Source organism: Caretta caretta, chromosome 27 (assembly GCF_965140235.1).
Source record: "Caretta caretta isolate rCarCar2 chromosome 27, rCarCar1.hap1, whole genome shotgun sequence".
Lineage (NCBI taxonomy): Eukaryota > Metazoa > Chordata > Testudines > Cheloniidae > Caretta > Caretta caretta.
In genome coordinates, this window is record NC_134232.1 from 738,170 (window position 1) to 752,558 (window position 14,389).

Here is a 14,389-nt window from a genome sequence, read left to right on the forward strand (position 1 = left end):
CGCCAGCCAATCGGCCCAGTGAGCGGGATGCGTCAGTTACCCAGGTCGCTCACAGTACACCTGGGTTTCATGTATCCTCACCAAGCTCAACCTCTGCCCTCTCCAGTGTGGGTTCGAGGACACGAGGAGGATGTGGTCCATGAGACACTGGACTCCAAAAATCAGACACGGCTCTCTCTGGTGCCTCAGAGCCGGGTTGGGCTGTGGCCCAGAAGAGCAATCCTGGGAGCCCACAGCCCAAGTCCATGCCCCCAACCTGCCTTTGCTGCAGCCCCTCCCAGCAAACCCCGCCAGCAGGGGGCACCCCTAAAAGGGTGGGGGGGACTATGTGGCTCTGGGAAGAAGGATAAAAGAGTTTGAGGCACAAGTGGTGTTCTTGTCCATCCTCCCCGTGGAAGGAAGAGGCCTGGGTAGGGACCGTCGAATTGTGGAAGTCAACGAATGGCTATGCAGGTGGTGTCGGAGAGAAGGCTTTGGATTCTTTGACCATGGGATGGTGTTCCATGAAGGAGGAGTGCTGGGCAGAGACGGGCTCCACCTAACAAAGAGAGGGAAGAGCATCTTCGCAAGCAGGCTGGCTAACCTAGTGAGGAGGGCTTTAAACTAGGTTCACCGGGGGAAGGAGACCAAAGCCCTGAGGTAAGTGGGCAAGCGGGATACTGGGAGGAAGCACAGGCAGGAACGTCTGTGAGGGGAGGGCTCCTGCCTCATATTGAGAATGAGGGGCGACCAGCAGGTTATCTCAAGTGATTATATACGAATGCACAAAGCCTTGGAAACAAGCAGGGAGAACTGGAGGTCCTGGTGACGTCAAGGAATTATGACGTGATTGGAATAACAGAGACTTGGTGGGATAACTCACATGACTGGAGTACTGTCATGGATGGTTATAAACTGTTCAGGAAGGACAGGCAGGGCAGAAAAGGTGGGGGAGTAGCACTGTATGTAAGGGAGCAGTATGACTGCTCAGAGCTCCGGTACGAAACTGCAGAAAAACCTGAGAGTCTCTGGATTAAGCTTAGAAGTGTGAGCAACAAGAGTGATGTAGTGGTGGGAGTCTGCTATAGACCACCGGACCAGGGGGATGAGGTGGATGAGGCTTTCTTCCGGCAACTCGCAGAAGCTACTAGATCACAGACCCTGGTTCTCATGGGAGACTTCAATCACCCTGATATCTGCTGGGAGAGCAATACAGCGATGCACAGACAATCCAGGAAGTTTTTGGAAAGCGTAGGGGACAATTTCCTGGTGCAAGTGCTGGAGGAGCCAACTAGGGGGGGAGCTTTTCTTGACCTGCTGCTCACAAACCGGGTAGAATTAGTGGGGGAAGCAAAAGTGGATGGGAATCTGGGAGGCAGTGACCATGAGTTGGTTGAGTTCAGGATTCTGACACAGGGAAGAAAGGTAAGCAGCAGGATACGGACCCTGGATTTCAGGAAAGCAGACTTCGACTCCCTCAGGGAACGGATGGGTAGGATCCCCTGGGGGAATAACATGAGGGGGAAAGGAGTCCAGGAGAGCTGGCTGTATTTCAAGGAATCCCTATTGAGGTTACAGGGACAAACCATCCCGATGTGTCGAAAGAATAGTAAATATGGCAGGAGACCAGCTTGGCTTAACAGTGAAATCCTTGCGGATCTTAAACATAAAAAAGAAGCTTACAAGAAGTGGAAGATTGGACAGATGACCAGGGAAGAGTATAAAAATATTGCTCGGGCATGTAGGAATGAAATCAGGAGGGCCAAATCACACCTGGAGCTGCAGCTAGCAAGAGATGTTAAGAGTAACAAGAAGGGTTTCTTCCGGTATGTTGGCAACAAGAAGAAAGCCAAGGAAAGTGTGGGCCCCTTACTGAATAAGGGAGGCAACCTAGTGACAGAGGATGTGGAAAAAGCTAATGTACTCAATGCTTTCTTTGCCTCTGTCTTCACGAACAAGGTCAGCTCCCAGATTGCTGCGCTGGGCAACACAGCATGGGGAGTGGGTGTCCAGCCCTCCGTGGAGAAAGAGGTGGTTAGGGACTATTTAGAAAAGCTGGACATGCACAAGTCCATGGGGCCGGATGCGTTGCATCCGAGAGTGCTAAAGGAATTGGCGGCTGTGATTGCAGAGCCATTGGCCATTATCTTTGAAAACTCATGGCGATCGGGGGAAGTCCCGGATGACTGGAAAAAGGCTAATGTAGTGCCCGTCTTTAAAAAAGGGAAGAAGGAGGATCATGGGAACTACAGGCCAGTCAGCCTCACCTCAGTCCCCGGAAAAATCATGGAGCAGGTCCTCAAGGAATCTATCCTGAAGCACTTAGAGGAGAGGAAAGTGATCAGGAACAGTCAGCATGGATTCACCAAGGGAAGGTCATGCCTGACTAATCTAATCGCCTTCTATGATGAGATAACTGGTTCTGTGGATGAAGGGAAAGCAGTGGATGTATTGTTTCTTGACTTTAGCAAAGCTTTTGACACAGTCTCCCACAGTATACCTGAAAGCAAGTTAAAGAAGTATGGGCTGGATGAATGCACTATAAGGTGGGTAGAAAGTTGGCTAGATTGTTGGGCTCAACGGGTAGTGATCAATGACTCCATGTCTAGTTGGCAGCCGGTGTCAAGTGGAGTGCCCCAAGGGTCGGTCCTGGGGCCGGTTTTGTTCAATATCTTCATAAATGATCTGGAGGATGGTGTGGATTGCACTCTCAGCAAATTTGCGGATGATACTTGTCACGGAGTGTGGGGGAGTCCAGGCCCTGCACCCCTCTTCCTGGGATCCACTGAGACTCTCAGCCAGCCAGTAAAACAGAAGGTTTATTGGACAACAGGAACACAGTCCACAACAGAGCTTGTGGGTACAACCAGGACCCCTCAATCACGTCCTTCTGGGGGAGCAGGGAGCTTAGACCCCAGCCCTGGGGTTCCCTGTGTTCCTCCCCCCCAGCCTCCCAACTGCCAACTAACCCCACCCAGCAGGTTCCCTGCTGCAGCCTCTGTTCACATTCCTGGGCAGAGGTGTCACCTCCCCCTCCCCCTCCTGGCTCAGGTGACAGGCTCTCAGGTCTCCCATCCCCAGGGCACATTCCCAGGTCAACACTCCCCCCTCCCTGCTGAGTCACATCGTCACATCTCTCCCCCCTTCGAGACTGAACTGAGCGGGGTCACTGTGACCAGTGACCTGGGGAAGTTCGGGGCCCCCTCTCCGGGACAGCGCATCCGCTATCAGGTTGGCACTTCCCTTCACGTGGACCACGTCCATGTCGTAATCCTGCAGGAGCAGGCTCCATCTCAGGAGTTTGGCGTTGGCTCCTTTCATCTGGTGCAGCCAGGTCAGGGGAGAGTGGTCGGTGTACACGGTGAAGTGCCGCCCGAAGAGATAGGGCTCTAGTTTCTTGAGGGCCCACACCATGGCCAGGCACTCCTTCTCGATGGCCGCGTAGTGTTGCTCCCGGGGTAGCAACTTCTTGCTCAGGTACACGATGGGGTGTCTCTCCCCCTTTTCATCCTCCTGCATTAACACCGCCCCCAGTCCCGTGTCGGAGGCGTCGGTGAACACCACAAAGGGCTTGTCAAAGTCTGGGTTTGCCAGAACTGGGCCACTGACCAGAGCCTCCTTCAGCGCCCGGAAAGCCTCCTGGCACTGCTCGGTCCAGACCACCTTGTCTGGCTTCCCCTTCTTGCATAGCTCAGTGATGGGGGTGGCTATGGCGCTAAAGTGGGGCACAAATCTTCGGTAGTATCCTGCCATCCCAATAAAGGCTTGGACCTGCTTTTTGGTGTGGGGAGCGGGCCAGTCTCTGATCACCTCCACCTTGGCTGGTTCCGGCTTTAGGCGGCCGCTCCCCACCCGATGGCCCAGGTAAGACACTTCCGCCATCCCCACCTTGCACTTCTCCGCTTTTACAGTCAGCCCAGCCCCCTGGAGTCGGTCCAGCACTTGTCTAACCTGGGACACGTGGTCCTCCCAGGTCTGGCTAAAGACACAGATGTCATCAATATACGCCACGGCAAAACTCTCCATCCCCCTCAGGAGCTGGTCCACCAGGCGCTGGAAGGTGGCCGGCGCTCCCTTGAGGCCGAAAGGCAGGGTCAGGAACTCATAGAGCCCCAGAGGGGTGATAAAGGCTGATTTCAGCCGGGCATCTGCATCCAGCGGCACTTGCCAGTAGCCCTTTGTAAGGTCCATGGTGGTAAGGTACCGAGCTCCTCCCAGCTTGTCTAGGAGCTCGTCCGGCCTGGGCATGGGGTAGGCATCCGATACAGTGATGGCATTGAGCCTCCGATAGTCCACACAGAACCGGACCGACCCGTCCTTTTTGGGGACCAGCACCACCGGCGAGGCCCAAGGGCTGGCAGATGGCTGGATCACCCCCAAAGCCAGCATGTCCCGGACCTCTCTTTCCAGGTCCTGAGCAGTTTTCCCTGTGACTCGGAAGGGGGAGCATCTTATCGGCGGGTGCGACCCGGTCTGCACCCGGTGGACAGTCAGATTAGTGCGTCCAGGCTGGTTGGAAAACAGCTGTCGGTACGGATGCAGCACCTCCCTGACCTCAGCTTGCTGGGCAGGGGTTAGCTGATCCGAGAGGGGAATTGTTTCCAGGGGGGAACCAGCTCTGGTCCCAGGGAATAGATCTACTAAAGGGTCATCTCCCTGCTCTTCCCACTGTCCACACACGGCCAACACCACATTCCCCCTGGCATAATATGGCTTCATCATATTCACATGGTACACCCGGCGGTGGTGCGCCCGGTTCGACAGCTCCACCACATAGTTTACCTCATTGAGCTGCTTGACGACCTTGAAAGGGCCCTCCCAGGCGGCCTGTAGTTTGTTCTTTCTCACTGGGATGAGAACCATCACCGGATCCCCAGTGGCGTAGGCACGGGCCCTTGCCGTGCGGTCATACCAGACCTTCTGCTTCTTCTGGGCTCTGGCCAGATTCTCCCTGGCCAGGCCCATGAGTTCAGCAAGTCTCTCTCGGAAGATCAGGACATACTCCACCACTGACTCTCCATCGGGAGTGGCCTTCCCTTCCCACTCGTCTCTCATCAGGTCCAGGGGGCCCCTCACCCTCCTTCCATATAACAGTTCGAAAGGCGAAAATCCGGTAGACTCCTGTGGCACCTCCCTGTACGCGAACAGCAGGTGAGGTAAGTACTTGTCCCAATCCTGCGGGTGCTGGTTCATAAAGGTTTTCAGCATCATCTTTAGCGTCCCGTTAAACCTCTCCACCAGCCCGTTGGACTGGGGGTGATAAGCTGAGGCCCAGTCGTGCCGGACCCCACATTTCTCCCACAAGCACCGGAGCAGGGCCGACATGAAGTTGGAGCCTTGGTCTGTCAAGACTTCCTTGGGGAACCCCACTCGGCTGAAAATGGTCAGGAGCGCATCGGCCACGGTGTCTGCTTCAATGGAAGCTAAGGGCACTGCCTCGGGGTAGCGGGTGGCAAAATCTACCACCACCAGAATGTATTTCTTCCCCGACCGGGTCGTCCTGCTGAGAGGCCCCACGATGTCCATGGCCACCTTCTGGAAAGGCTCCTCTATGATGGGCAAAGGTCTCAAAGCCGCTTTCCCCTTGTCCCGGGCCTTCCCCACCCTCTGACAGGGGTCACAGGATCGGCAATACTGCCGGACCGTGGTAAAGACCCCGGGCCAGTAAAAGTTCTGTAGCAACCTCTGCCGGGTGCGCCGGATTCCCTGGTGCCCTGCGAGGGGGATGTCATGGGCCAGGTACAGGAGCTTGCGGCGATACTTCTGGGGGACCACCAGCTGCCTCCTGATCCCACAGGACTCTACTTCCCTTGTGGGAGCCCATTCTCGGTATAGGAACCCCTTCTCCCACAGGCACCTCTCCTGGCAGCCTCTCCTCATGGTCCGTACCACCCTGAGGTCGGCCAGGTCCCTGAGCTTCCGCAAGGAGGGATCTTTCCTCAACTCGGCCTGGAACTCAGCAGCTGGGGAAGGGATGGGGCCCGGTTCCCCCTCAGTGGCCAGGTCTGAGGCCTCAGCCTCTCTGAGCCGTGCCCCTCGGCCCTCCCTTCCCACCAGGGTAGGGTCCTGCGCCTCCGGTGCGGTACCCTCCCCAGGGTCAGGGAGCAGTGGCCCTCGCCGGCTCTGGCTACGGGTCACAACCAGGGCGGTCTGGGGCTTGCTTGGCCAGTCCTCTAGGTCTCCCCCCATCAAAACTTCAGTGGGCAAATGGTGGTGTACCCCCACATCCTTGTGGCCCTCCTTGGCCCCCCATTTCAGGTGTACCCTTGCCACGGGCACCTTAAATGGGGTCCCGCCCACCCCTGTCAGGGTCAGGTAGGTGTTGGGCACCACCCGATCTGGGGCCACCACCTCGGGCCGGGCCAGCGTCACCTCCGCACCCGTATCCCAGTATCCATTGACCTTCCTCCCATCCACCTCCAGGGGAACAAGGCACTCTCTCCGGAGGGACAGCCCCGCGCCCACCCTGTAAACTGAGCGCCCTGAGTCCAGAGCCTCCAGCCCTCTGGTGGAGCTGGCCTGGGGTACTCTTCCCTCCGGGGCAGGTGGTAAACTGGCAGCCCCCCTTGCCTGGGTCGTCTGCCCCTCGTCCAGCTGGGTCCCTACCCAGTTAACCCTGGGTAGGTTGGGTCTGCTCAGTTTGTCCCTGAGCCCAGGGCACTGGGACCGTACGTGGCCTCTCTGGCCACAGTGATAGCAGCTCAGGTCACGTTGGTCCCCTCGAGCGGGTCGGAGGGGCCCGACGCCAGGCGTTCCCCTTGGGAGGGGGTTCTCCCTATTTCCCCGCTGGGAGGCCCCCTGGTGACTCTCTCTCTGCATCGGGGGGGGCCTGTTCTTTTGGGACTCCTCCCGGCTACCCCCTGACCGACTGTTCACAAACTCGTCGGCCAGCTGCCCTGCGTGCTGGGGGTTCTCGAGCTTTTTGTCCACCAACCACAGCCTCAGGTCGGAAGGGCACTGTTCATACAGTTGCTCCAGTACAATTAGGTCAAGCAGGTCCTCTTTAGCTCGGGCCCCAGCTGTCCACTTGCGGGCATACCCCTGCATCCGGTTGACCAGTTGTAGGTAGGTGACCTCAGGCGTTTTACGCTGACTCCGGAACCTTCTCCGGTACATCTCGGGGGTCAGCCCAAACTCACGGAGCAGGGCCTGTTTGAACAGTTCATAGTCCCCTGCCTCCGGCCCTGTCATCCGGCTGTACACCTCCACGGCTTTGGGGTCCAGTAAGGGGGTGAGAAACTGGAGCCTGTCTGCAGGGTCAACCCTGTGCAGCTCACAGGCATTCTCAAAGGCCGTCAGGAAGCTATCTATGTCCTCCCCCTCCTTCCGCTGGGCCAGGAAGCACTTATCAAAGTTCCTTGCAGTCTTGGGTCCCCCCTCACTCACCACAGCCGGGGCCCCACTGCTCTTCAGCCTGGCCAGCTCCAGTTCGTGCTGTCTTTGTTTCTCCTTCTCCTCCTGCTCATGTTGACGTTGTTTCTCCTCATGTTGACGTTGTTTTTCACGATCCTCCAGCTCCCTCATTTTCATCTCCCTCTCCCATTCCAGCCGCCTCCGCTCCAGGGATGGGGAGCTCCGCCGGGAGGATCCCCTGCTGGGTGCTGGGGTCAGGGTGCCCTCGGTATTCGCTGGGCTTCCCCCAACCCCTCCCCCAGACATAGGTAGGAAGGGTCTCGGGATGTCCTCGGCAGCAGTCTGACCCCTCCCAGCCCGGTCAGGCCCCAGGGCCCACGCTGCGTCTGCCGGGCGGCTCCCCTCAGGGACAGGGATCGGGTCATCCAAGCGATCCCTCTCCTCCAACTGGGCAATCAGTTGTTCCTTGGTGGACCTCCCGATGCGCAGCCCCCTCTGCCTGCACAGCTCCACCAGGTCACTCTTAAGGCGTTTAGCGTACATCTCCCTGCTGGCCACTCGCAGGCCGGGCAGCTTCCCACGGTTTCCAGGAAAAGCCCTTAGTGTGCCAGTCCTTCTTGAGGTCACCGCCTCTTTGCCAGGGTCGAGCTGCAGACTCCTCCGCCCCTGGGACTGCTCGCTGCAATCCCCCGGGGGACCCTGTTACTGCAAAAGTCTTTCTCTCTGGTCACACATTCCCAGGGGTTAACCGCCCCCTGAAACCGTCTCTCTCTGAATCTTCAGCACGCCTGGTCCCCGTCAATTCCCCTTCGTTTTACTGTTCCCCAGTCACTTACTGCAGGAAGCGCCGTTCACGGGGTGCAGTAGATCCCACCGCTGCCACCAGTTGTCACGGAGTGTGGGGGAGTCCAGGCCCTGCACCCCTCTTCCTGGGATCCACTGAGACTCTCAGCCAGCCAGTAAAACAGAAGGTTTATTGGACAACAGGAACACAGTCCACAACAGAGCTTGTGGGTACAACCAGGACCCCTCAATCACGTCCTTCTGGGGGAGCAGGGAGCTTAGACCCCAGCCCTGGGGTTCCCTGTGTTCCTCCCCCCCAGCCTCCCAACTGCCAACTAACCCCACCCAGCAGGTTCCCTGCTGCAGCCTCTGTTCACATTCCTGGGCAGAGGTGTCACCTCCCCCTCCCCCTCCTGGCTCAGGTGACAGGCTCTCAGGTCTCCCATCCCCAGGGCACATTCCCAGGTCAACACTCCCCCCTCCCTGCTGAGTCACATCGTCACAATACTAAACTAGGAGGAGTGGTAGATACGGTGGCAGGTAGGGATAGGATACAGAGGGACCTAGACAAATTGGAGGATTGGGCCAAAAGAAATCTGATGAGGTTCAACAAGGACAAGTGCAGAGTCCTGCACTTAGGACGGAAGAACCCAATGCACAGCTACAGACTAGGGACCGAATGGCTAGGCAGCAGTTCTGCGGAAGGACCTAGGGGTGACAGTGGACGAGAAGCTGGATATGAGTCAGCAGTGTGCCCTTGTTGCCAAGAAGGCCAATGGCATTTTGGGATGTATAAGTAGGGGCATTGCCAGCAGATCGAGGGACGTGATCGTTCCCCTCTATTCGACATTGATGAGGCCTCATCTGGAGAGAAGAATGAGGGGGAATTTGATAGCTGCTTTCAACTACCTGAGAGGTGGTTCCAAAGAGGATGGTTCTAGACTATTCTCAGTGGTAGCAGATGACAGGAAAAGGAGTAATGGTCTCAAGTTGCAGTGGGGGAGGTTTAGGTTGGATATTAGGAAAAACTTTTTCACTAGAAGGGTGGTGAAACACTGGAATGCGTTACCTAGGGAGGTGGTGGAATCTCCTTCCTTAGATGTTTTTAAGGTCAGGCTTGACAAAGCCATGGCTAGGATGATTTAGTTGGGGATTGGTCCTGCTTTGAGCAGGGGGTTGGACTAGATGACTCCTGAGGTCCCTTCCAACCCTGATATTCTATGATTCTATGATTCTATGAGGTAAGATCCTGCAGGTCTAGTACCCAAGGCTGCAGAGCTACCAGGCAGCCGGCCTCTCCAGACTGCCACCCAGCAGCAGCTGTAACTAGCCCGTGTAACGACCCGCTGTGGACTCTGTCCATGGGCAGTCCTGCCTCAAGGGGTCTGACAGGCAGCAGCCTCCTGGCTCCTGATTGGCTCCCCGCCCTGTATAAACCCAGCCTGGCTCTCCTGTAGCTGCCACGCCCCTCTCTGCTCCCGAACTCCTGGCTCTGGCCTCACCTCCTGACACCTGACTTGGCCCCGACCCTTGGTATCGACCCTGGCCCGGAACCCGACCGTGGACTCCTTGGTTATCCCCAGGGTCAGGTTTGGCCCTGCCCTGCCCACGTGGGGATCCTGATGCCGGGAGCCCCCCGGCCCCGGCTGGGCTAATCTGCCCGGGAGTGGCTCTGTTCTGGCAGCCTCACCTTCCACAGGGCGCAGATGAAGAGGGCCAGGAGCAGGAGCCCGGCCAGCACAGCCAGCACCACCCCCCAGGCGGGGATCTCCTTCTCAGCATCGGGGCTCGCCCGCACCACCTCCGTGTGGGCCTGGGGAGGGACAGCCAGGTCAGTGGTCTGGTATCAGGCGCCCCACGGTGCCGCCCTCTGGCCCAGGGAGCTGCAGCCAGTGCGGGATGGGGTGCTCTCACCCACACCCTCTGTGCCCCATCAATGTGCCCTGGGGCCAGTCCAAGGCGCTGGCTGCCCGCTCTGCCAGGGCACCGTGCCCTGGGTCTGCTTGGCTCGGCTCTCCCCACCCACAGGAGCGCCCCAGCCCCAGGCGGAAGACTGCGCCCTGGCCAAGCTCCGGGGTGCGTGGTGCTCAGTGCCGGCTTCAGTCTCTTACTGGCAGGAGCCAGGTCCTGAGCCATGGGCCCCATGCCAATCGGTATCTGGGGGGCAGGGCCTGGGGGCATCAGCAGGACGCTGCAGGGCTAACAGAACCAGCCCAGTGCTCAGCCAGCCCAGCCCCCAGCACAGAGCAAGGGGGCTGCCGGTGGCCCCTCCCACTGGCCGTGGCCCCTCTCCCTTGCAGCCCCCCGCCCAAGGACGTACCGTGGCGTGTCCGCTGGGCAGCACTTCGGGCTGGATGCGGTAGGGCATGGCGGAGACGTTGAACCAGGCCTGCGACTGGATGATGAACTGGTCATAGGGCCACTGTGTGAGAGAGAGCCCCGGGGGGCAGCAGGAGTGGCCCAGCGCTCACTGGCAGGGCTGTCCCGCTGGGGACGTGCCCAGGCCTGCAGTGACTGGCCGTGCCTGCGAGGGGCTGAATGCCCTGCATGGGCGCTTTGGCCACTGGCGGGGCTGGGCCCAGCAGGCAGCATCTGGGAGGGGCTGATCCTGGAGCAGGGGCATGAGGGGGACGTGACGACAGGCTGGACTCCACGGCCCCCTGGCCGGGCCCCACTGCCCTCTGCTCTTCTGTGGGGCCGCGAGACCCCAAGGGAAGCAGGGCAGCTGGGCCTCTGCCCATCCAAAGGGAGCTGATGGAGTGTCTCCAAGCTCCGGGGGACTCGGTCCTGCCCTGCAGGGAGCCCGGACTCCTGGGTTCTATCCCCAGCTCAGCGACGGACTCGCTGTGCGAGCTTGGACCAGTCACCCTCCCAGGCCCCAGCAGTTCGAACGATGGGTGCTAGGGCTCCTGAAAATCCAGGCTGTCACTGCTCGGTGACCCCGAGCTTCCGGCCTCCGCCCCAGGGTGCCTCTCAAAGGAGGTGTGCGCAGCATGTCTGGCCCTGCGACGTCCCAGAGACCAGAGCTCGGGATGCTGCACTGCCAGGGCGGGGCTCACGCTGCCAGCCCTGAGAGGCTGGGCTTCAGCCAGTGCTCTGGGGTCTGGAGAGCTCCCTGCCGGAGGCGTGGACCTGGGAATAAATACCAGCAGGTTTCCAAGGGACTCTCGCCTTGGCCTGGTCAAATCTGCCCCAGGGTCGACAAAACCTGTCATGTCAGCCAACGGGCGAGTAGCTGGGAAAAGTCCACATCCCCACCTTCCTGACGCTCCGCATCCACAGGACGGAGTGGATAGTCACCATGGCCCGCTGGTCCCTCTCCAGCATCTCCACCTTGCACAGCACGGCCGCACAGGACTGGCTGCTGCAGTTCTGCCACAAGACAGTGAGTCAGCCCCGCCCCCTGGGCCCCCGCCCCCTGCCCCCTATTACACCCGCGACCCCGGCCAGCTGCAGGGTTTGGATCCAGAGCCTGGGGGTGGGAGTTAATTTGTCCTCATCTGGGTCTTCACGCTCCTCCCAGGGAGGTCCCACCCTGGGCACCCAGCTCCAAAGCAGATGGGGGGCAGGGCGGGAGGGAGGGAGGATGCCGGCCCAGCATTGGAGCTGGCTTTGGGGTGTGCGGCCGCTGGGGGAGCAGAAACAGAGCTCTCTCCCCTGACAGCACAGTCCATCTCGCCCACAGAGTCTTCGTGGTCTCCCAGCCATGCTCTGGCTGCAGGCCTCAAACGGCGATCTGACCTACAGCCCCCCACCCCCCCACTGGGGGGGCTCCCTCCCACCCCCCTTTGCAGCCACCTCATGTGTATGACAGGGAGGCTAAAGCTCAGGACGCCACACCCCTGGGGGCACTGCCTTCCCCTCACCCGGGGCTCCCTGCTCCCCCAGATTCTCTGCACAGTGCTGGGCCTGGCCAGCACCCGCTGGGGCAAGGTCTCCTGGCAGAAACCCCCCCCCTTCTCCTTACCACCAGGGTGGGCTCCCTGAGAGTGGCTGGGCCTGCCTCGGCCTTGTCTACCTCCCGTCGCTCCCGCCTGTGGACCGGCTGGTAGCTCATGTGGCCAGGGGAGGCTGTTGGTTTCTGGTCCTCCAGCTGGAAAGAGAGGGGACACGGCCTCATCTCCACATCCCAGTGCTGCGGGGATAGGCCCTATGGACCAACCTCCGTTCCAAACCAGCTCCGGGATTTCTCGGTCCCCCTCAGCCCCTCCACACCAGCTCAGCACCCCTGGCAGCCTGAGCAGAGCCCCCAGACGCTGCCCCATGGAACCAGTTCTTGGGGAGTTTTGATGTTTGGAATTTCCTTCAAACTGGAAACTGCAAACGAGTTTGCGTAGAAAACATGAACCCTGGGTTTCCAGACCAGACTCTGCTTCCAGGGTCCTGTAGCCCGCGACTGAAACTGACGGGAAAGGATCAGTTTCACAGCTGCTCCTCAGTGGTGAGCAGCAGCGAAAATGACAAGACTCATGACCATCTATTTCCCTCAGCAGCTGCCACGCGGACTGGCCCAGGGCTGGGGACCCCAGGGCTCCCCCATTCCAGGGTGAGTCCACGTGCCAGGGCTGCCCTGGAGCTGCAGACCTTGCATGCCTGGACTCCCGACCAACCCACCGGGAAACCGCCTGATTCCCGTGGAAACGTGGCCTTCAACAAATCAGCATTTTCCAGCTAAACGCTGCTTCCTCGGAAACCTGCGGCAGGGTCCACTTCGGGCTCCCACCCTGCGGCTTGGTGGGGCGCGGCCGGCTCTGCTCCCAGCACACGGACAGCACAGCCTCACAGCTTGGCCCCATAGGCTGGCGGCTGGCTGGGACAGCGGGACTGGAGCCGCTTTGCCTGCCGGCACCTGGGAAGATCCCACATCAGAGCCTGCCAGGTGCACTCCGGCCACACGCTCCATCTCACCTTCACCTCCTCCCTTTGGGCCCCATGCAACCTGCGCTGCCCCCAGCTCCCGTCCACTCTGGCTCATGGAGGGACAGGTGCCTGGCCACAGAGCTGGGATGGCGACAAAGGGCCTGTCTGCTAGTAGACAGAGCCAGGGGCCCCTGGCCTGGGAGTAGCCTCCCCCCCCACACCGGTGCAGCAGATCCCCACTCCTACCCCCAGAGGGTTGAGCCCCGTGGGGCTAGAGCAGTTGATCCTCCCCTCCGTGCTGAGCTCCGTCATGTACAGCAAGAAGTCGTCCTGGAACTGGTTCGGGAACTCCACCCACAGCTCCGCCTGACTCACGGTGCCAGGGCCCTGGTTGTGCAGCTTGGGGAGGGAAGGAGAGACGAGTAATGCTGGGCGGGAGAGGGGGCGCCGCGCTGGAGGGAGGCATCGGGAGGCCCTGGCCAGGCTGGGCTTGTGGCGTTTCAGTGTCTCGCAGCCCTTTGTGCAATCTGTGCAAAGACGCCTGTTTGCTCAGCTCCGCACAATGCGTACCTGGGAGCACACACAGCTACGAATGGGCAGGACTGAGGGGGAGCGTGTCGGACACCAAGCGTCCATGTGTCCACAGTGAGCGTGTGTGTGTCTGTAGTCAGTGTGTGTGTGCGCGTGCAGTGTCTGTGTGTCTCTAAGTCAGTGTGTGCAGCGTATGTGTGTGTGTGACGTGTGCATGTGTCCACGTGCAGTGTGTGCAGTGTGTGTCCGGGTGCAGTGTGTGTCCGGGTGCAGTGTGTGGGCGCGTGCAGTGTGTGTCCACGTGCAGTGTGTGGGCGCGTGCAGTGTGTGTGCGGGTGCAGTGTGTGCAGTGTGTGTCCTGGTGCAGTGTGTGTCCGGGTGCAGTGTGTGGGCGCGTGCAGTGTGTGTCCGCGTGCAGTGTGTGTCCGGGTGCAGTGTGTGTCCACGTGCAGCGGGTGCAGTGTGTGTCCGGGTGCAGTGTGTGCAGTGTGTGTCCGGGTGCAGTGTGTGCAGTGTGTGTCCGCGTGCAGTGTGTGTCCGGGTGCAGTGTGTGTCCGCGTGCAGTGTGTGGGCGCGTGCAGTGTGTGTCCGCGTGCAGTGTGTGTCCAGGTGCAGTGTGTGCAGTGTGTGTCCGGGTGCAGTGTGTGTCCACGTGCAGCGGGTGCAGTGTGTGTCTGGGTGCAGTGTGTGTCCGGGTGCAGTGTGTGCAGTGTGTGTCCGGGTGCAGTGTGTGTCCACGTGCAGCGGGTGCAGTGTGCGTCCGCGTGCAGTGTGTGTCCGGGTGCAGTGTGTGGGCGCTGTGTATGGGCTGTGGATGAGGTTCCCCCAGGTGCAGCCCTGCAGCGGGAGGAAGGGGGGAGACAGGAGTTGCGGGGTTGCCTCC

General features: G+C 59.8%; 1 protein-coding gene across 2 annotated transcripts in view; it reads right to left on the minus strand.

The window, feature by feature from the left end:
* Window positions 1–14,389, minus strand: part of ITGA2B (integrin subunit alpha 2b) — a 63,435-nt gene that overhangs the window by 6,264 nt on the left and 42,782 nt on the right. The window contains exons 25-29 of one of the 2 annotated variants that reach the window (XM_048829684.2): window positions 13,222–13,374; window positions 12,083–12,208; window positions 11,374–11,487; window positions 10,436–10,537; window positions 9,806–9,928 (exon numbers count right to left, since the gene is read on the minus strand). In XM_048829684.2, coding sequence (XP_048685641.2) covers window positions 9,806–9,928; window positions 10,436–10,537; window positions 11,374–11,487; window positions 12,083–12,208; window positions 13,222–13,374 — 618 coding nt within the window. Of the gene's footprint in view, window positions 1–9,805; window positions 9,929–10,435; window positions 10,538–11,373; window positions 11,488–12,082; window positions 12,209–13,221; window positions 13,375–14,389 lie in introns of those variants that run through there. The other variant, XM_075123551.1, reaches the window with a different exon arrangement.